Here is a 22,118-nt window from a genome sequence, read left to right as displayed (position 1 = left end):
TGCCTTCCATGCTAAAATTTTACATAAAACTCTAGGTAGTGTGTGACTCAAAAAACAGCCAGTGTAAACCTCTTTCCTATGTTTGGTATAAAACAGGTATTGTACTTTTCTGCCTTATGCAGCATCTGGCTTCTCCTTCCATCGTCTGAATGCATTGCCTTACTGCCCCTCCCCCCACACGCATACCGAGGAGTCCTTTCTTTGTACTGTGGTGTGCAGTGAGCATTCTTGGGGATAAGCTTTTCCAGGGAATCCCCATGGGTCACCATTCTCTACTTGTGTACCATGGAGAAGCTGCCAAGCCCTGCGTGCTGTGCTGCTGAGGGGTACATCTGTCAGGTGCAGTCCCTTCAAATCACTCCCTTCAGTGGTCAGGCTCTCCAAAGATTTATTTCTTCCTGGCGCAGACAGCGCTGAGTGCATATTGGAGACAAGAAGGGGACAACTAGTTGAAACGGTCTCCTTATGTTAAAGAGTTATCTCTTTGACTCATGAAGGAAAAAAAGTGGTGACTTTGATTCAGCCATTCAGCCACGAGTCCTCATCCATGTCCCACTGGAGGTTAGGCCCCTGTCTACCCCCCAGGGCACTAGGCCCTTGCATGGTGCAGAGGTAATAGGAAAGGGAATGACTTGAAGTCCTCTTGACCTGGAGCCGTTTTTACTCTGTTTCACTTTTACTTTTTGCATTTTGTGTGCACATAGTTCTAATACACATTTCTTTGTGGCATAGTTCTGCCAATTGTCTGGCCACCTCCTTACTCCAGAACCTCCACGTCTGATGACTTCCTCCGCTATTGTCCCACACATACCCTCCTACACATGGACACCCTCCTGTGTACGCACACACACACACACACACACACACACACACACAGAGAGCTATTTTGTTTGTTGTAGTGAGTGCTGAGGACACAAAAAAATAAAACACTAGCTTGTGCTCTTTAGAACAGATACTGTCTAATCTCCAGATCATGAACAAGCTAAGATCCTACTGTGTGTTTATTGATTTGTTCAGCAGTGGAGAGTTGAGGCAGTAAACAGAATGCTCCATTTCCAAGGTGATAAGAAGCAGTATGGTCCCTGCCTTTGCAAAACTGCAGTCAAGTGGAAGCAGCAGGCAGACAATCAAAATAGTGACAGTGACAAATGCCAGAAAGGAAGGAGGTGCACCAGGGTCTGTGATGGACTTCACAGGTCAGGTCTCAGTGGACGGCATCATGGATGAGATCCTCGTGAGGCCATGACAGCTGTTGAGGGCATCTGTAAAAGAAAACATGGGCAGCACTCAGGGAAGGAACGAAGGAAGGAAAGTATTTCTTGGCAGAATCCCGCACGAGAGCCCTGAGTCAGGAAAGGTTTGGGGAGTCTCTTCTGAGCAAGAGAGCTTCCAGATGAGATCGGAGGAGGTGAGTAGGAACAGACCAGGCCTGTCTGTGTGTAAACTCGGGTCCTTCTTGTCATGAGGGTAATTTCTGTCGTGACTCTGGGGACTTCAGCACTTGTGCTGTGTAGTAGCAGCCTCAAGCCACGTATAGCTTTTGACCAACAGAAAGGTGTCTGCTCCAAAGTGCGATGTTATACAAGCAGAAAGTATACTCCGACTGAAGATTTAATGGTAAAAGAAAAATAACATAAAATTTCATAACATAATAATTTTGATGTTTCTATATACCACTAACATGGTATTCTGATACATTTGATTAAATATATGTTTAAATTTTTACCTGTTTCTTTTACACTTTAAAAGATCTAGCTGTTAGAAAGATGTAAAATACTCAGTTCATGTACATTTCTATTTACATTTCAGTTTAATATTTTACTGAAAGACCTTAACACCAAATCACTAAGTGATCACTGAAAACCATCGTGTAGCGGTGTAGAGACGCACCGTTGCTGATGAGCAACCTTAAATCTGCTAGGCTTTCTCCCTGTAAATTGCTAGATGGTTGTATCCTTCTTTGTTACTGCTGCATTAGTCTCAGATGCTGTGTGAAGTAAATTTGCATACATAATACGTAAGACTATATATGAGGTCTTTGGAGTTAATGCTCTTTGGAAGAAAAAAATGTTTAGCATTTCAAGTGGATTAAAACAGTTTACTGGAAAAAAAATAGCAACATGAAAAGACTTTCTTTTCCAATAAATTGTAATAGTTACTAAAACAAGGATTCTGGTCCATGAAGATACAACTTTCCTGGACCTGACGCCCAGTCACTTACTTTCTCTGAGCCTCTGAGCCGCTACCCTGTTTCAGCCTTTTTCCAGATTAGCTACTAGCACCATCTTGCTGTTTTGACTCCAATGTAGCACAGCACAGGGCATCCAGCCAAGGCCAGTTCACTCCCGGAAAATTGAGGAAGGAAATTTCCACTTCTGTTCATCTTGGGGCAAACCCATGTCCCCTGTACCTCATCATGTTTGCCAGGGACCCTTAGCACCATTGACTTTAGGGGCGTAGGAAGATGGGCAGTAAAGGGTGTGTCTTACAGATGCTAAACTGAAAAAACAACTCTAGATTGTTTGTAATAATCCTAGCTGGTCCTACAACCAAAATTTACACAGTGTATGCAAGTTTTATAGATGTGTATTAATGAGCGCTGGGAATTCTCAATAGAGGACTTTCAAAGCACATGGAAATGTTAGGATTTATGAGTTTTGCAGGGGACCCTTGGATTGAAGGACATGACATATGACATACCTTTGAGTGACTAGCTAACTTAAAAGCCTGTATGTAATAGCAAGTTGTGCACTTGGCAGTATTTTTCAGGTTTGGTAGACTGTTAACACTGTACTGTCTGTAATTAGGAGTGAGATTACTTGGTGAATGCACGTGTGCTCTGCGCTATCTCCTCTGTCAGGGATGAGGGAGCATTTGTTTCATTCTCACCCCCTTCCTTTCCTCCTCATGTGGCCACACCTCGGATCAGTGCAGACTCCGACTGAAGAAAGGGACTCTTGGCCACACGTGTGCGAATTGAGGCTGGATCTCCGGCATCCGAGCCTCCTACCCAGCAGCCGAGCTTGCCAGTGAAAGGAGCTGTATTTAATGAAATGTCTGGGGTGGAGCCAATAGCTTTATTCCAGGAAGAGGAAACAGCAGTCAAGAAACCCCAAGAGGACATTAAGATAATGTTCTAATTTAAAATCAATTTTATTGATACCTTATAAATTATTAGGGCATTTTATCCTGACCAAGTAATACATAATGGTGAGGCCACAGAAACAAAGCATGAATGGCTGAGTAGTGAAGGCTCTAATTTCTACTGCATGAAGGAAAAATAGGCAAGACTTAAATTCTCAGTGTTTTGACTTCTTCTGGAGGGCTAGGGATAGATTCTGTTCATCTTTGTTTCCTCTGTACTTAGCAGATTTGCAGTAAGTATTTGTTAATTGAGCCCATAAGTGGAATGGTCTAGTGTTTTCCACGTTGGCCAAGGGAGTGCTCTCCCTTCAGGCCCCAAAAGTCTCTATGTGTTCTCCTTCTGGACACGAACCCTTCAGTCCCCAGGGCATCTTGGACCACTGATGTGCCCATCATACCCTGGGTAACAAAGGCATAGAGGTTTAGTGATTGGCTCACAGTTGCACAGCAAGGGCATGCCCTGATTCTGAGCCTATAGCTCACTCTGTGCCCCACAGCTTGAGAATTGTGGGTGCTGCCCCTCTTCTCCCTCATTCCTTGGGCTGCTCCGGGCTTTCATAATTTGATTATCTGTAAAAGAAATTAATTTTGACCCAACTTTCTCTTATCACAAGAGGAGCAGGAAGACAAAGGCAGCAGTAAAACCTTTTTAAGACTGTTGTTCTCTAAAAAGTAAAATGTTACAGAAGGTGAAATGTTTTTAAAGAACAGACTCATTACTTTCTGTGGAGATTGTATTAAATCTTCCTTTAACGAGGACAGGTCTTCAGAACATCCCAGTCAGTTTTGAAGGTGAGTTTTGATTTATGTTAATTTGAACAAAGCAAGTTCTGGAGGGTTATATACAGATTGTGCTTCTAATGACTTCTTTAATCAAGACGGCTATAAAAAAAAAAAAGTCTTACTATAACGAGCAGTAAACTGACAGAGTGACTGGCACAGTGTTTTCAACAGCAGCCTGCTATGAATTTTAGGTTAATTTACATAAGTTCGTGTGTGTTGAGTTGGTATGTGAGACTTAACACATTCTGACCATTTTGATTTTGAAGTTTTTATTTTTTTAGAACAGGTTTATTTTCCCCATATATCCTGGCTGTTTCCTTATGAATACATTAAAATGTTTTCTCAGCTATAAAAAGTCATGTAAATGGGAATGTAATCCTTTTGTGTAGTAAAATCTCAATCAGAAATGCCACTGGGAGAAAGTGCTATATTTGTTTGGTGTGCAGTTTACTAAAGCTATCACCTCAACTTCAAGACTTACTGTCAGCTTTTCTAAAACATGTGCCATGTGCTGAGAATTCTGGGGGATGAGTGACTGTAGGCCCCGTTCTACTGGAGCAGTGATGGCAAACTTCGAGAGCTTCCCATGATACAGGTAACCCACTGTGGCCTGCGTGCCGTAGGTTCGTCACCATATCATATTCTGCTCAGAAGAGGGGTACCGTGAGTCTCTGCTTACCTACAGCAATTCCTCGGAGCTCAGGAACACACTAGTGTTTATTTCTGGTGTGGACATCAGTCTCTTGGATTCCTGAGGGGTTGCAGAGGAATCTGATTGAGGGGTCTGGTGATGACATCAGTGAAGAAGCTACAAGGCTCTCTCTCACCTTCCTTCTCTACTCTTCTTGGAGCAGTCAGGCTCTCCAGGTTGACCCTTACCCAGAAGAACACCTGAGAATTCCTGTGCTGCAGGAGCTGTTAGTAACAGTGATTTATCACCAGAACTAGGCTGTTTGTGGGATGGAAGGGAAACCTGGGCAGCAAAGGACAAACCACAGTTTGAAGTCACCCTGGCCAAAAGGTTCAAGGTACTTTCTGGACTTCACCTTCTCCTCCAACCAAAAACTGATTATACTTTCAGACAAGTAGAGAGGGTTTTGTTGTTGTTGTTGTTGTTGTTGTTGTTGTTGTTGTTGTTTTCTTTAAGACAGAGTCTTGGTTAGTCACTAAGTTGCTTGAGTTGGCCTTGCACTTGAGGTCCTCATGCCTCAGCCTTCCAGAGTGCTGCTATTACAGGCCTCCGCCTCCAGGGCCAGTTGGAGAGGGTGTTTAAAAGCCATAACTAATGGGAAACAAGGTATAGTGAATGGGTCTTAGGGTTCTTGATACTGGTCATCCACTCGACCTTTAATGGATCATGTGTGTTAGTAACCCTGAAAGGGGACTCAGAACAGAGCCGTGTGCCTGAGCATTCCTGTGGGAATGGAAGGTACAGTTGGGTTGGTGTACCTTTGAAGTCAAATTATGAAGTCTCTTTCGGAGATTATTTATAGTCCTGTCTCAGAGCAGTATTGAACCAGAACCTTATTGTGATTGTTGAAAGGAGATGTGTTTTGGTTAATAGCAGCCTGTTGAAACCCTATCATGATGGACCATCTGAATATCTATGCAGAGGGGAAATACCACAGGAATGCCTAGAACGGTTCCTACAGGAAGTTGAAAATAAGACTGTTCACACTAGTTCACATCCCAGTTGCTGGGGTAGAAGATAGAAACAGCTGCCCTGCAGTATGCAGTGAGAGTACCAGAGTTGCTGTTACCCAGGGGCCAGGCTGTGTGCCTGGGAGTATGCCTTGTATGGTAAGTGGGTTATTGCTCCTCCTTCTCCTCAAAGCAGCTCAGTGCAGGTACGGATAGGAGTGAGTTATCCCAGGCCTGAGAAGCTCAAATCTAAGCAGCATCCCTAGGGCTACAGTGCCACTAAATGCTGGCTCTACACTAACACCCAGGCAGCCTGATTGCAGGGAGGTACTTTTGCCTGCCATTAAAATCTGTGCTCCCTGTGATTAAAACTCGCTAATTATGCCGTCCTGCCACAGGGCTGGGGGTACTTTCTGTACTTGTTCACACTCAGCATCTCTTTGATCTTCCAGTGGCTGAGGAGTTGCTTTGAGACCGCCCCTTTCAGGCTATTGGAGAAGTCGCTTTACTAGCCAACTTAGTCACCAGTCTCAGTGAAACCTAGGTTTCAAACCAAGATCTAGAATTTTTCTCTTTAGGAGTAACTGTAAAGCTTGTCTTGTACTACCCATGAATGCAAATTGTTTTTTTTTTTTAATATATAAAACGTACATGTTTTTATTATTCCTTATTTCTCTTTTTTACCTTTAAATTAAACCTATGTACCTGATTCTTTTCTAACATGCCACTAGAAGTGTGTGTGAAGAATGTGGAGCTTTCCTGACGTGCACACTCAGGGTGCCACTGTATTTTGCCCTCTAGGTTGACTGTTGTTTCTGACTGTGATGTGACATCCTTGCTTACCTAAGAGATCAAAACAGTGAAAATCTTTAATGAAAAGGCTTCTGCTTAGTGTTTCTAAATTTGTAGATCTGTACACTGCAGCCCCAGCGAATTTCTTACGGAAGCTATGGAAATGACTGACTAGTTGAACTTTTAAAATAATAACAGTGAAATAAAAAAAAAAAAATACACTGTGCTAGTACAAACATGACTGTTAGCGGCACTTGGGCACTTACATGGTTCTTCCTATTTACACACCAGTGAAGATCCAAGTGGCTCCCTAGTCAGACTTCATAGGTACATGAGGAGCGTCCTTGGCAAGTCCAGTTTGACTCCAGAGCGATTATGTTATTAGAATATTGCTGATTGCCCCAGGTCCCATGGTGGACTGAACCTTTAAATACTAATTAACTGCTTTATTGTTTTATTAGCAAACTCCAAGATAGAACTCTGTTCTACAATAAAATTCAATAATAAAATGCTATCTATACAGCCTGAAACAACCAGCTTAAGAAAAGTAAAGTTCTTTGATTGTATGTGTATGTCAATAAGTAGGCAGTGAGATTTAAATAGACATTAACATTTAGTATTAGTTTTTAAGAACTTGATTCACTTTTGTACAGAATTCAGGATTTTTTAACAGTGGAAGTAACTTGAAATTGTGTTGAAACAAAAAGACTCAGATGGTTGTTAATGCTGCGCTTACACATTTGGTCTGTCTTTCTATAAAGTATCACATCAGTGAGCTGAAGGTATCTAGAGACAGTAAAGGAGTAAAAGAGAAAGGACAGAGTTACAGTTCCACGAGCCATAACTACGGTCTTATTTCTAGGGGTCCCTTGCAGGAAATCCCATGGGTTGTAGGTGAAGATGGAGGTTTATGTGCAGAGGGTAAGCCCAGGCCTTCTGCTCAGCTGCATTTCTGAGCAATCCCTACTGCCCGCTGTGCCGGATGCCCCTGCTCCCTGGGCAGCCACACCCTGAGGTGGGCAGTGGGCTTGTAGAGTAATAGGGGTGCTCTAGTCATTGGATGAAGAACAGTCTGAGGCAGCACCAAAGAATGAGTGATTAATTCTGCCTGACAGCATCTGAGGAAGCTTTGAAAAGTGACATTAGAGTTGGTTCTTAGGGACAAAAAGGATTTCAAAGGGTAGTTACTGAGTGAAAGGGGATTTCCATAAGGCAGGGGGAAAGGTTATGGATGCCGTGAAAACACAGACTTGGGAGAGCACAAGTTCCTAGCCCCGAGGAGGACGACAAAGTCAGGACTGGATTGGAGCAGGGGGTGAGCACTCCAGGTTGTGGCCTTACTGAGGAAATTCTCCTATGGAAAGTGGGGAACCATTTGTTCTTTTTAAGGAGAAGTAGGGATAAGTGGCAGAATGTTTCTCTCAGCAGTAAGAATTTTAGAAATGCAGAAGGTGGGCTGGAGTGGAGAAGCCCTAGAGGGATTCTGGTGCGAAGCAAGGGGTGGGTAGCAGCTTGTAGATGACATTTGTATATATGGTTTAATTGGTCACGAAAATCACGGGGTATAGTATGCGAACTGAGCAGGAGCACAATTGAAAGAGGTCCCAAATGGTGTTATGATTCAGTGGCATTAAAATAGAACTTGGAACTAGAAGCTGTGGCTGTCACACCAGGTCTCGTAATTAGCTTAAAGGCCCTTGTAAATACTGTGTATCTTTAGAAGTGTTAATTATTATCCAAGGCCTGAGCTAAAGGGAAAAGAGTTTTATCTGAAACAGTGGAATTACAAGATGAAGAGAGCTTTGCTAGTTTCCTGAGTTGATTTGAATGCCAGGCAGAGGTAATTCTGCAGGTGATTCTCTGTTGTTCCTGGAGCTATTTTTTTCCTTAGACATTTTATCTCCAAATATTTTTTTCTGCTACCCTCTAAGATTAGTTCATTCTTAAGCAAACTGGTTAATGTCACTCTTGGGAATTGTACCCATGGGAGGGCCTTTACAACTCATCACCTTTATCATACTTAACAGAGTGGCCCGCTCTGGATCCAGCTCTTCTTGACCCTCATTTATATTTAGGTCTTTTGTCTAGGGAATCTATCACTAATCTATCACATACTCAATAGCCAGTTTGTTTGCTTGTTTGAGGGTCTCACTTTGTAGTTCAGGCTGGTCTTGAACTCACTGTAGAGTCCTGGAACTCACAGCGATCCTCCTGCCTCAGCCCCCTGAAAGTCCGAGGACTAAGCTGTGTGCCACCCTGCCCCACTAGGCAATTCTTGAGGATAGCCCCAGTGTTCACTTTTGCATCATGGCTTTAAGCTTTCATCCCATCTAAGTGTGCTCAGTCACCGTAGCCTTTGTGGCAGAGAGACACGCTCTCTGACTTCAGATCTTGCTGCTGGGGCCTGTTTCCTGTGTGGGGACGCAAAGGATGGTTTTTCTGTGGGTTTTTGCTTTTTATTTTCTGTTGAAAAATTATCTCTTAAGTTTACTCATAGTTTCTTTTTACAAGTATGAAATACTAGCTTCCCGTTGGCTTGCAGACTTTCAGAAAGAAAAAGAAAATCCTGGTTTTTATTAAAACCCTTTCCTTGTATCTGCTTTTTTCCACAAACTTTAAAGTTTCCTAATTAGCACAAGGTAGACATCTTCTCAAGGCCAGACTCTGTGTCCTCTGAGTTTTCGCTCTCCCCTTCCATTCTTTTATCATTTCTCTCCTCCTCTTGGCCATCTCTTGCCTCCTCTTGTCTTTGTGCTCACCATCCCTTCCCATCTTTTTCTCATACCTGTGCTCCCTTCTTTCTTCCATTGCCCTTCCTCTTTCTCCGTCTCACTGCTCTGCAAGTGTGAGCTACAGAACAAAAAGGGGAAAAGCCGCAAGTAATTTGAGAGCTGGTTTGGAGGTTCGAGCAGGAGAGTGCAGCTGCTCATATGCCCTTGACCTAGGAAGGGTCCTTCTCTGTCGCAGGTGGTCATCCTCTCTGACCATCAAGTAATTTGAAAAAGGCACTGATTAATGGAAAGTCATGCCTCAACTCTGCTTCTCTGTCTAATTCTAGAGCTCCTCGGTATCCCCATCAGCCAGTTTCCGAGGCTCTGAGAAGCACAGAAACTCTACTGACTACTCCTCAGAGAGCAAAAAGCAGAAGACTGAAGAAAAGGAAATTGCAGCTCGTTATGTGAGTTCGTTCACCTTTGCTTTGGAGGGAGGCTATTTGTTTTGCTTTTTTATTAGTAACAACCTATCCTTTGACTCTGACCAGCCAGCCCCAGGACACACAGGATCACTGTGTCCTGTAGGAGAAAGCAGTGTTTATTGCATTTCCCTGTGTGTCTCAGTTGGCTTGCTGAGGTTCTATGTGTACACAGGCGCATGTGAAGTGTTTCACCCAGCAGCTGATGGAGGAGGTGGGCTCTATGCTATTATTTCCATGAGACAATTACTTCCTCCTGTGTATTTCAGGATGGTTGGATTTTCTATGGTTAGCTAGAGATGCTAAGAAAGGTCAAGTCAAAGGCCACTTTAAATGCCTGGTTGGATTCATGTGCCAAGGCATGTACTGCTTTTGTGGATGACAACTTTCAGAGACCTCCAGAATGTCCCTGGCTCATTTTTCCCTGTACTGGATGGATCTCACAGAAGGGAGCTGGCTGGGTGGGAAGTGTACAGACCACCCCTGCTTGCTCCGCTGGCCCTGCGGGTTGTCAGCTCTAGTTTTTAAAGCATAGAGCAAACCGTGCCCACCTATAGGCCGAATGTCACCTGGGTATGCTGACTTGCACTCTTTAGTCCAGAGTGATAAGCAAGCCATCATCTTCAGTTTTTAGGCTGGAAAGTGGAACTATTGCCTGTAACATTGTCATGAAGACTAAAGAAACTAGGATGCAATAGAATACCTACCACTGTTTGGCATAATTTATTTTTCTAAGGTAGTGAGTTAGTCTGAACTCAGGGTAAACCCAGCAGCTTGTATTTTGTTATTGTTCATGTTCTGTCAGCTGGTAGAGGAGGTAATGTTTCTCCATTGTCCGTGCAGGACAGTGACGGCGAGAAGAGTGATGACAATTTGGTGGTGGACGTTTCCAATGAGGTATGTACATTTATAGCTAGGTTACCCTCCTTACCAGCTGTAAGAAAGGCTAGTGTCCAAACTCAGTAACCATTGTTCTCTTAATTTTTAAATGGATTCTTTATTCACATTATAAGTGCTGTATTACTGAGTTTATGTGTTAGTGGTACTTTTTTACTGTATTTCCTTTGAAGCACCCATGCCTTCTGAAGCACCACCATGACTGCCCACCAGACATCTGGTCAGCCTGCAGATGTCATTTGCAGCCGGCTTGCAAATTGGTGGAGTTTCTTTGCTTTTTTCTTTTTAAGTACTGCAGTATTTTCTTTGCCATCTATACCCAGATATTTTCTCAGGCAGTTTCTGTGAGTTTTGTTGTCTATTGCAAGACATTTTGTACTAAGTCATTAGATGCTTTCAGCTAGAAATGCCCAGGCACAGAGCTAGTGTTGCGGATGCACCGTGAGCCTTACTCTCCATGATGTACCATTACAGGACCCATCCTCCCCCCGAGGGAGCCCGGCACATTCCCCTCGAGAGAACGGCCTGGATAAGACTCGCCTCCTCAAGAAGGATGCCCCTATCAGCCCCGCCTCCATCGCATCTTCCAGCAGTACTCCTTCCTCCAAATCCAAAGAACTTAGCCTTGTAAGTAGCTCTGCCCGTCACTGTTAGGGCTGCCCACTGCCAGATAGTTGGGTCTAATTTTAATTTTGTGTGTGTGTGTATTCTACACATTTTTCTGCAGGGCTTTGATTTCCAAATGCACATATATGTTCAGTATGTTAAGTTTCCAAATAGGTTTTTAAATTCACACCCGAAAGAAAGGAAAGTATGCAATTTATGTGCAAGTTAGGGAAACACTAAATATCTAGCAAAAGGCTAGATGCTGGGGAAGTCTTGTTTTCTTCAGGTGCGCGTATGTGTGTGCCTGCCTGTGTGTGTGTGTGTGTGTGTGTGTGTGTGTGTGTGTTACCTCCTCTTCCTAAGTTTCTGCGAGTATTAAAGCTTGGGTCTTTTCTATTAGGACCTGTCCAGCAGAAGGCCATTGTGTCATGAACAATCCACTAGGAACCCAAATTAAACCATAGAGGCTGAAGCCAGATACCCGTTAGGACACTGTGACTTACCTACTTTCTTTAGCCTCTTAACCTATTTTTCCTGGAAATGATCCACTTTGTAAAGTCAGTTTTAACTGATGTGCATGAACTTTGGTCCCCCCTCCTTTTTTTTTTTTTTACTAGCTGTTTTTAATTAATGCAAGTAAAAGGGCCTAGCTGAACAGTCTCTACCATCTGTCTCTTTCCTTTTTTTTCTTTCCCTTTTTGTTTCCTTTACCTTTTAAATGCTAACTTACTTGTTAAAACCATGTTCTCATCACTGGTACATTTCATTACATCTCTTGTTAGAATGAAAAATCTACTACTCCTGTGTCCAAGTCCAATACCCCTACTCCACGAACGGATGCACCCACCCCAGGCAGTAACTCCACTCCCGGACTGAGGCCTGTGTCTGGAAAACCACCAGGAGTGGACCCCTTGGGTGAGTGAGGAGAGAAGTTTCCTTCTGTATTACCTTTATGTTTCTGTTGTTCAAAGAATTTAACGTGACTCAAAACAGTGCAGTACATTAGATGTAGTAATGGCTGGCTTTGAGTGGCTGTAGGTGCTGTGTCATTTGTCCCAAACCAGGAGCCTGGCACTAAGCCTGTTTGTTTAGTATGTACTAGGTATTCTATGTAGTGAATGAACGAAGCCCTCTGAAGGCTTGATGGACTTTTTTGCAAATATTCAAATAAGTTTGTTTGAACCGTGGACTGTACTTGTTAACACGTTTAAGTGTGTCTTTAATATTGCTCCTTGTGTTCTGGACTGTGCCCCGCCCTCATACCATCTTGGTCTGCAGCATCCAGCCTGAGGACCCCCATGGCTGTCCCTTGTCCATATCCAACCCCATTCGGAATTGTGCCCCACGCCGGGATGAATGGGGAGTTGACAAGCCCTGGAGCCGCCTACGCCGGGCTGCACAACATCTCCCCGCAGATGAGTGCCGCCGCTGCTGCTGCTGCTGCCGCGGCTGCCTATGGAAGATCACCAGTGGTATGTTTTTACAAAATGACACTTTGGAGTGCAGGCTATTCCTCCACTGTTGAATGTAGTTTTTTACAAGAATGAATTTTCCTGGGGAGATCTGAAGACATTTGGAAATAAAACTGCACGTTAGATCTTGATCTGTTTATTTTTGGAAAGCAAAAAAAGTTTATTTTTCACATCTTTTTAAATGGGTTATTTTAGACATTTAGATTCACAGAATTAAATAACATAATTAACCTTTCATTTCTGATTTTGTTCATTTTATTCCATTCTTAGTGTGAAACCATTCAATCTTAAAGAGGCTATGATTGATTGATTGATTGATTGATCAATCGATCAATTGATTTTTGCAGTACCAGAGATTGAACTTAGGACTTAGCGCTTGCCAGACAGGAGCTTATGCTGCTGAGCTATCTCCCTGGCAAGGTGCTATCATTTTACCAGTGATTACTTGTGGTTTATATCTGCAGAATTTTCATTTTCAAAGGATCTGTTTCCACAGGTTTTAAGAAAGATGACTAGAATATATAAGTCAGTGTAATACTGATTAATCATTTTGTGTGGGGAAATTCCAGGTGGGGTTTGATCCGCACCATCACATGCGTGTGCCAGCGATACCTCCAAACCTGACAGGCATCCCAGGAGGAAAGCCGTGAGTACCCCGTGCCTTTTCTGCTCACTACGTGGTGAGCCCTGGCCCTTTGTCAGCCCTTCTGACCGTGAACATGAGAGACAGTGTTGGCCTGGGGTTATCCCTAGGGCCAAATAGTTTTATTGTATCTTAGCACAGGAAAGGAGGTAATGAAGTGAGATTGTGTGTGTTCACTCTAAAAACTTCGAATTTTAACATGGAAATGCAGATTGCAGGGCAGCCTGACAGCCAGGGCTTCTCTTATGTCTGTCACTGATTTTCAGGCAGGTCTTTGTTCACAAAAGCATGGGCAAACCTGGGTGCTCAAAACTTTAACATGTAGGAAAGAGACATGCCCAAGGGCAGAAAAGAAAAGAGGGCAGTCCCATTCCGAGTCCTGCTTCTGGCAAATGCAGCTCCTCAGCTGGCTTCTTGTACTCATTAATCATTGGCCCTGGGTTCACGAGCTCCCAGAGTCGTCGGACACAAAGTGCACGGCCTTCCCAGCCTCCTCTCGTGTGTTTTGTTCACTTTCCATCTCTTGGTCTATGTTCTTCACTTCACAGTAATGTGTATCTTTTATTATTACCAGTTCTCTATCTAATCAGCTTCCTTGTCCTAGACACAGGACTTTACTGGAAAGTGGCTTTGGCGCTGCCTTTAAAGTCCCAACTGGGATTCCCTCTTCTCTTTTGGGAAACACCCCCTCCAAGCTTCTATGTCTTTATTAGCCTGTTTACTCCCTCCTTTTGTCATCAGCGCCACATCCCTGTACACGTCTGCCACACTGCTGCCTTCCCACGTCTGGTGCTGTCCAAACCTGACGCCTGGTAATGGCCAGCCTCGTACAGCAAGTGCCTGTGGCTTGCTGTCTCCCTCCAGGTCTGTCCCTGACATCAGATGACCTGTCCTGGTACCTCTCGCAGGATGCCACCCCACCCTCCTTTCCTCTTCCTCTCTAGTTAGTCCCTCATCTTCCTTATGTTCATTCATAGTGTTATCTCTTCCCAGGGCAGCACTGCTTGACATTGAGTTATAGAAATGACTTCAGTGCCTTATGTGACACCTGGTTCGTAGTTAGGGCTCAGAGTCTGAGTGGATAGGAGAATATGTACTGCTCCTTTCCTTGTCTACCCTCTCTGTGCTTATTCCTTCACTCAGTTGTCACCTGGATGTGTCCTCTTGTGCATTCCAGCTTGCTGCTGTCTGTGTTAAATGTGCCTCCTTTGCACGTCTCTTTCCTTGCCATCTGACCAGTAGGAACCTGGGCAGACTCTACCTTAATCTTCGTTTCTGCATCAAACATGATGCCAACTCGGTAGCCGAGTTGTTCAGTAAATATTTGACTGATTAATAAGGGAAACAAGGCAAATGAGACTTCAAGTTCCTTGAGAATTGAAGGTATAAACATCGATTATCATAAAACTCTGTGTACCTGTGTTTTCTGCAAGTACTTGTTGACAGACCAACAAGTCTTGTTGACCGAGAACTCTTGATGTATTTGAAGGTAAAAGTTTGTTCCCTTTCAAGCAGTGACTAAATAACAAGGTCATAGGATTAATCAAATAACTGCATGAATGCCTACAAATTCCACGCGAACTGGTGTCATGGGTGGCAGAGATGGAGGGGCACCTTTAGGGTCCTTTTCCAGGTGCTGCATAGTCACTATGTAGGGTAACAACAGCTGCATGCAGAGCTGGACAGGGCAGCTTCTTGATTTGGCTTTGCTTAAGGTTTCAAGTATAAGTGTGTTGTCTGCATCTAACTGAACAGCAGCAGTCTTGTTTGGGCTTAGCCAGCTGAATGGCTGTGGCATCACACCTGGCTTGAGGTGTTTCTGAGCCTTGCATTTTCCTCTAGTTCGACTCTGGGTATATAAAAATTTTACCATCCCTTTGGGAAGATCAGTGACTTGGAGGGTTTTTTAAGAACTGTTCTGAGGAATGAAGGAGTCAACCCCTAATGCATTTGGCAAATGACTCTTTACCAAAAAAAGAAAAAAAACATGTGACATGATGGATTATGTTGACCCACGTGGATTTGTAACGGCAAGCAGAAACACCAAAATGATGCTGAGGATTTGGAGGCAGATTTATGTACCTCGGTGGGCACTGATTGGGATCAATCCCAGCATGTCAGCTCTGATCTCTGGTGGTCTATGGCTTAGATGGGAATAGCAAGCAGGAAGTACAGAGGCAGAATGGCTTGTCAGTTGGAGATTGCTCTGTACAGTGCGTAGCATAGAGATCAGCTATGCATCACAGTGATCAGCTGTTTCTAAGAGATAGGAGCAGCTGGAGCAGGAACTATGACCTGGGCAACTAAGAAACTGAAGTCTGCTGGCAGAGGTGGGGTGGCTTTTGCTATTACAGATTTAGGAGTTTTTGACAGACCTGTTTGAATTTTGATTTTGCCACTTGAGCAATAGGAAAAGTGCCTTTAGCCATAGCTTCCTGACTTTGTGAGCTTCACTTGACTTCTCAGCAGGAGGAGTGCGTAGATGAACATCTTGGTGACGTGCTGCTGATGAGCACGGGTTTTGATAACGTGGTGGCTGACTTACAGCAGCTATGGCAGCAGGGCCCACATTCTCAAGTAGTAGAAGGTGCACTGTGTATTTGGGGCAGAAGTAACAAGTTTGGGTTGAGTAGTTGGATTCTGTAATTTCTGTCCTTGGTATTTTTTTATGTAAGAGGTCATCAAGATACAAATTCCCGTTCATTTACGCATATAGAGATGACCTACTTTTATTACAGATTTTTACAGCAGAAGTGAGCATAATGATTATTGTAAGATACAGAATTTGTGAAGCTTGGTCTTGAGGCATGGTTTTCAACTAAAATCCTATAGACGCTAGGATATAAAATACTAAATCACGCAAAGACCTGCCTACCACATACACTCACAAAATAATTGCCATTCTCCAGAAAGGGAACAGTTGCGTATCTGTCTTGGTAATTTTTACAAAATTAATTGCTAGGTGTTATAAAAATTGTAATTAAGAATGCATACATGAAGGTAATGAACAGAGTACAATTTATCTAATAATTCATATTGAGTTTTCCTGCCTATTATGGTGGTTCGAATGACTATGTAGTTTAATTTCACAAGCCAGAAATGGACTACCTACTTTAGCTGCTGCTTACGTGAGACATTTATAAGTAGTGTATAAACATTTGATCAAAACCAATCAATTATCAATAACTTATGAGATTTGATTTTTAAATGTAGCAAACAAAATGATTTCAGGTTTATGGGCTTCACTTCAGGCTATTCAGACTTCAGAAATATTTCCTCGAAGATGCATAGATGCATTTGTTTGTGTACAGTAAGACTTTCAAAATGGGAAAAATACCTAATACACAGTAAAAATCTTCAAGTGTATATTGCCAACCGAGCTGCTGGTGAGTGGCTAATTTTATATGCTAATTTTCTATCATGCTTCTGAAAGTATAGCAGTCAGACCCTTAATTATGAAGCCACTGTATAGTCCTATCTGTGGGGTGTTGGACACTTGAAGATGTTTGAGAGGGATGAACACAGCGAGACAGAACCAGGCTTCTTTAGTGCAGCAGGAAGAGGTGGAGGTTGGAAGGCCAAGAGCTTTCTTTTATTATGCTTGTTCTTCATCAGAGAAGGTGATCCAAATAAAGTAACAACTTGAACACACACATTGGACCTCACTGAAAGTTGGAGATGTAGTGTCGTCCTCAGAGCCAGGCTTGACAGTTTTCTCAGCTCTCTTCTCTTCACTTCACCAGGTCTACCCGAGGACTGCTCTTCACTCTTGAGTTTCCACTGGTGTGTGTGGGCGTGTGCGTGCTTGTGGGCGTTGTGGGTCACTAGCTGTCCCATTCCCTGTCTAGACTTACATTTCTAGTTGTTCGTTGAATGTCTTAACTATGCATCTTGTGTATTACTTACACCTCACATTCATTATATGCAGAAATGACTGTCATGTATTAGTCCTTCCCCCCTATGTCCCTACTTTTTCATAATTGCCAGCACCTGGTCTTGATCTCCTGAGCCCCAGAGGCTCGGCCATTGTGTGCTCCCTCGTCACGTCTCACTCACCAGGTCTCCAGACCTGCACACGCACGCCTGCCTCTTATCGTGCCGTCCTTGGCCTCGCGGCTTCGCTTCCTGTCCCTGAGCACTCACCTAGGTGACAGGACGGTTGTTTCTGCTGCTCCTGTTCACCTGTATCCTCTTTTTGCCACTGACAAGGTACCTGCAGTGATCATCCTATGGGAAGGGAAGGTTCTGTTCTGGCCCAGTTTACAGGTCAAGGCCAATTAGCTGCATTGCATTCTGGGCATTGGCAAGGCAGGACGTCGTGGGGGTAATGTGGCAAAGGACACTGCTTCTCTTGCCAGCTAGCAGAAAAGCCTGCAAAACACAGAAGGAAAGATAGGTGGGTGAGAGTCCCCAGGGTGCAGCTTGCTCGCTGGCGAGCCCATGGCCCCAAGGCACCGCCACCTCCTGCATTAGTACCAAGCCTTCATCATGGTCTGAGGTGGTGAATCTGTGGCCCATGTGATGTTCTTTTAAGACAGAAGATACTAATACAGAATTGTGTTTTCTAGAACCTCAGTATTTGGGTTTCACTGCAGAGTTGGCACTTTGCAATAAGTAAGTGGGTTTGGGGTTGCAGTTTGTCACTCATCTCTAGCAGGTTTGCCATCACTGTGTAGACCCCAACTGTAGTGACATTCTCTTCCTTGTAGCCAAATCTATGTTGTAATGGTTTTGCCCCAGTAATGTCGTACCCTCTTCTCACCCCAGAACCCTCACCTTTGAAGGTCAGCATTGCATTTTTTCAATTTCATGGATTTCTAACTGCCATATTTTGTCACACTGTTCTGACCGTCACCCCACTTACTCACTTGGAGGTCACTTTTTTTAAATTTTTTTTTTTTTTTGGAGGTCACTTTTGAGGAAATGAACTTGAAAGTGATCCAGAGGTTCCCCAGAGCCTCTGTTGGAGTTCCTGGTCTCTTCTCTGCACCTCCTGCCTGATGAAGTATTTTTCCCATCTTTCTTCCACCTTGGTGAACTCTGTCCTTTCTTTCAAACCCATGATTTCTCTGGTTTCTCTTCAGATTGAATAAATCCTCTGCATTTTTTCAGAACCTGTGACTAGTACCTCGTGTCTCATGAAACAGCACTTTCATCTTTCTTTTCAAACCACTTCAGAATCCTGCTACCCCTGGAGTATGACCTGGTGGTTTGGCCACTTGTGTGATCGCCTCATCAGCCTCCGTACATCATAAGCCGTTCAGGGACGAGGCTGTCTTCCCCGCTGCTTTCTTCTTAGCTGTTGTTTACCTCCCAGCACGTGGGTAAGCTGTCATTGCTAGGTAAGAGTGTTGAGACATCCACCTTGATAGCAAGACGGTGCTGAGCCTGAGATTGTGTGACTCCTGGAAACGGTGGTTTTCTTTATGTACTCCACTACTTTTTGCTTGTTACACACCGAAGAGCTGGCCTCAGTTAGCTAAGTGCTCTGGGCTTTCAGTCCTGAATACTGCACGTGTGCCAGCAGTGGACAGAGAGCCACACTGAGTCCTGCATGTATTTGGGCTCTGGAGCTTCACGTAGAGCCTCTGACAGGAAGTTGTTTGAGTGCAGGAGGTTCTTACAGAGTGCTTTTAAGTTCAGGATATTCTGTCAGTGACCTTGCTGGAACTGTATGTGTGGTTGCTTAACTGTTTAAATTCTCAAGTACCTTTAAAAAACCATTTCAAGATTCTAGAGTGGAAAAAGGGATGTCTTTTCAAAGAAACTATCATTAAGAATGTATAACAACATCTGAACTTGGAATAACCTTCCTCTCCTGTCCTTTAAGATTTAGTCTTTATGACCTCTTAATTGCTAAATCAGTTAGCCTTTTTCTTGGTCATCATCCCTCAGAGTCTCAGCTTTTCTGTAGGAACACGTTGCCTGAACTAAAGCCTGACTCGCGCTGGAGGTCACCCCTGCATAGGCTACCTTCGGGGGGGGGGGCGGGGTTAACCCACAGTTTGTTCGTACCCCACAATGCACTGGTTCCCCCTGTTCCCTCTGCCTCAGGCTCTTGGCGAACTAAGCTTTTCTGCCCCTTATAAAGAGTCTTGCTTCTTTGCAGACCTGTGCCATTTGATTCTTCTTTCTGGCTTGCTGAAGTTTTTCTCCAGTTTGTTAAAGACTTAGCCCAAGGATTAGTCTTTCCCTACCCACTGCCAGCCTTGATACTTGTGTCCGCATGGACAAACTCACAATAACTTCACTTCCATTGGCTGCCTTGTCCCTAATGAATATCTGCCCTATGTAACTTCCCACTACCTGCATTTTCAGTCTCACGAGAGTTGGTCTCACCTCTGTTACCTCTAAGAACCAAGCATCTTGCCCAGCGTGGACTATTTCTGGCCACCTAACTGAGTCTCTGTGCCCTGGTCTGTCTCCTAAAATGGCCCCCGGTAGAGTTACCCTTTTGGATCTATCCACCTTCAACCCATTCTTCATCCAGCAACCACTGTGGTCCTTCAGTATCTTAACAGTCATGTTGTAAACTTCCAGTGGCTTGCCTTCTATTCTAGTAACGCCGGACTTCTTAGCACAGCTTACACGGCCCTTCCTTGCTCTTCAAGCCCACATCCTGTCACAGTGTTGAATGCTGCCCAGCTTCAAGGCACATACAGTGACTGTTCCTTCTACTTGGTGCTTTGTTCCATTTTCCCCTGAAAGATGCAGGCTGGTGTGAAAACAGGCTGACTTTTCCTCCTCTCATTCCCTCCTACTTAACAGTGTCTGAAACATAGGAGGCTATGAATAAATGTGAGCTGGATGGGCTTGTTCTCTCTTCCTCCTTCTTTTTTCCCATACTCAACATCCTGTCTTGAGATTCCCACAGTGCCATAGGGCTTCTGTCATTCCCAGTGCTGGCCTCTGATCTTCTTAGAATTACTTGTGTGAGCATCTCACTCTGTCCTCAGCTCCACCAGCTGCTTGGGAAAATAGAGTGTGTGAGATTCTTTCTCCCTCCATCCTGAGCATAGCGCTTGACACACAAGGATCCTCAAGAAATACATTCAGTGGCTGAACCTCTCTGTACATCTTCACATCATTGACTGTCTTCTCCTTTCTGCATATAGTCTCTGTTCATAATTTATCTGTCCCTCTGACTGTTTTTGCTGTGGATTCCTTAACTCTAAGCCTTCACTTAGACTGGGCAGGGCGTTTGCTGCTCACCACACAAGGTGCTTCTAGATCATTCTTTCTGCCCCGCAGCCTCAGCCATCTTAGTTTGTGGTTGACCATACATCATTTCTAGTCCAGCCTCACTCCTTAATTGAAGGTGTTTTAATTTTCATTGGCCCTCACTTTCAGCAAAACCATATCCCTGCGTGTGGACCATTGAGTTAGGCTGCCTTGTCATAGTCACCAGTTCTTTCAGCTCCCCCATCCCTGAGTGGAATCCTGTCTTCTCAGGCCACATATTTACTGTGTCCCCAAGTCCTACTGATTTGACTCAAGGAAAGGCTTCTGCTCATCGGCCTTCTGGCTCCCACCTCCTTCCCCTCTAGAAAGTCTGTGTGCTGCTCTCTCCTGTGGCTCTCTGTAGTTTTGAGAAAGTAAAGGCTTCTGCGTCTGGCTCCTACCTCTTGCATGCCACAGTGTGCCCTTGATTCTTCTGGATGCATTCAGATCTCTGATGAAGGCTCCTCAATGAAGGGCTCAATGTTGACAAACGTGACATGCCTGAGGGTTTTTGTGTTAAGAAACCACCGACTTACAGTTTGATACTGAGCGTCCCTGTTTCAGTTCAGGCTCCTGTCCTTGGTGCACCCATACGTGCCCTTCGGCGCATCCTTAGCAGACTTCTTCCCATCAACAGAACATGTGCCCGGACTCCATACTGAAGTAGCAGGGCATGATTTCCCCAATGGCCTTGCAGCCCCCATGTAGAGCCAGCCCCTCCTGCCTGCAGCCCGCCTCCTCACGCCCCTGCCGACTTCAGTCACACCTGAGAATCAGATGATTTCATCTTTGCAGGGCTTTCCTTGGTTATGGACTGCAGATCTTACTGCCAGTGGCTGCCCGCTGTGGGCCCTGGAGCTGCCACGAAGGATGCTTTCTCATGTCCTCTTGCCATTCAGGTTTACTAGGATTTGTGATTATCAAGTCTAAGCAGAGTGTTGAAATGGGACTTTAATTTTTTAACACATCTGCCATCTCATCATCTATGCCTGGAGATTCTTCGCTCCCGAGAGCTTCACAGTTGTAGCTTCCTGATTTCCATTAGTTAAGTTGCTTGATTGGAGTAAATTGATCGTTAGGCAAAATCTGATCACAAGCCTCGGAGTCACTGTAGAAGGCAGTGCAAGTTTATAACATAACCTAAGAGTAGGCGTTGTCCTTGATATTAGTTACCTTATTTATTTCTCTGAGAGGTAGGTACATCCTCTTACTTTTAGAGCTCAGAAGTGAAGTTCAGAGATGGTTGGTAACAACTGATACCCGGTAGCCAGTAACAGCCTGAGGTTTGATCATGGGTTTAGCAGCATCACTGAAACTTGCATTATTTCCTTTGTATTGAGTAAATCTGACCTGCTTGCACATCTCAAGTAGCACTGAAAATGTTGTCTTTCTTGTTACGCTGAAGAGCTTAGTAACATCTTTTGTGCATTTCTTTCTTCCTGTCTTGTCTTCTCTCCTTTAGAGCCTACTCCTTTCACGTTAGTGCGGATGGTCAGATGCAGCCGGTCCCCTTCCCCCCTGATGCCCTCATTGGACCTGGAATCCCCCGACATGCTCGCCAGATCAACACACTCAACCACGGGGAGGTGGTGTGCGCGGTCACCATCAGCAACCCCACGAGGCACGTGTACACGGGCGGCAAGGGCTGCGTCAAGGTGTGGGACATCAGCCACCCTGGCAACAAGAGTCCCGTCTCCCAGCTGGACTGTCTGGTGAGTGAGCAGGC

At 44.3% G+C, this 22,118-nt stretch overlaps 1 protein-coding gene across 1 annotated transcript in view; it reads left to right on the top strand.

The window, feature by feature from the left end:
• LOC101570576 (transducin-like enhancer protein 4) overlaps window positions 1-22,118 on the top strand; it is a gene marked incomplete at its 5' end in the record, with an annotated part of 147,795 nt that overhangs the window by 107,788 nt on the left and 17,889 nt on the right. The window contains 7 exons of the mRNA XM_023722988.1: window positions 9,419-9,538; window positions 10,397-10,450; window positions 10,925-11,077; window positions 11,839-11,971; window positions 12,335-12,528; window positions 13,098-13,174; window positions 21,855-22,104. Coding sequence (XP_023578756.1) covers window positions 9,419-9,538; window positions 10,397-10,450; window positions 10,925-11,077; window positions 11,839-11,971; window positions 12,335-12,528; window positions 13,098-13,174; window positions 21,855-22,104 — 981 coding nt within the window. The remainder of the gene's footprint in view (window positions 1-9,418; window positions 9,539-10,396; window positions 10,451-10,924; window positions 11,078-11,838; window positions 11,972-12,334; window positions 12,529-13,097; window positions 13,175-21,854; window positions 22,105-22,118) is intronic.

Source organism: Octodon degus, unplaced genomic scaffold (genome assembly GCF_000260255.1).
Source record: "Octodon degus isolate 3935 unplaced genomic scaffold, OctDeg1.0 scaffold00095, whole genome shotgun sequence".
Taxonomy (NCBI): domain Eukaryota; kingdom Metazoa; phylum Chordata; class Mammalia; order Rodentia; family Octodontidae; genus Octodon; species Octodon degus.
The sequence above is the reverse complement of the archived record's forward strand: the minus strand, read 5'-3'. Positions and strand labels throughout refer to the sequence as shown.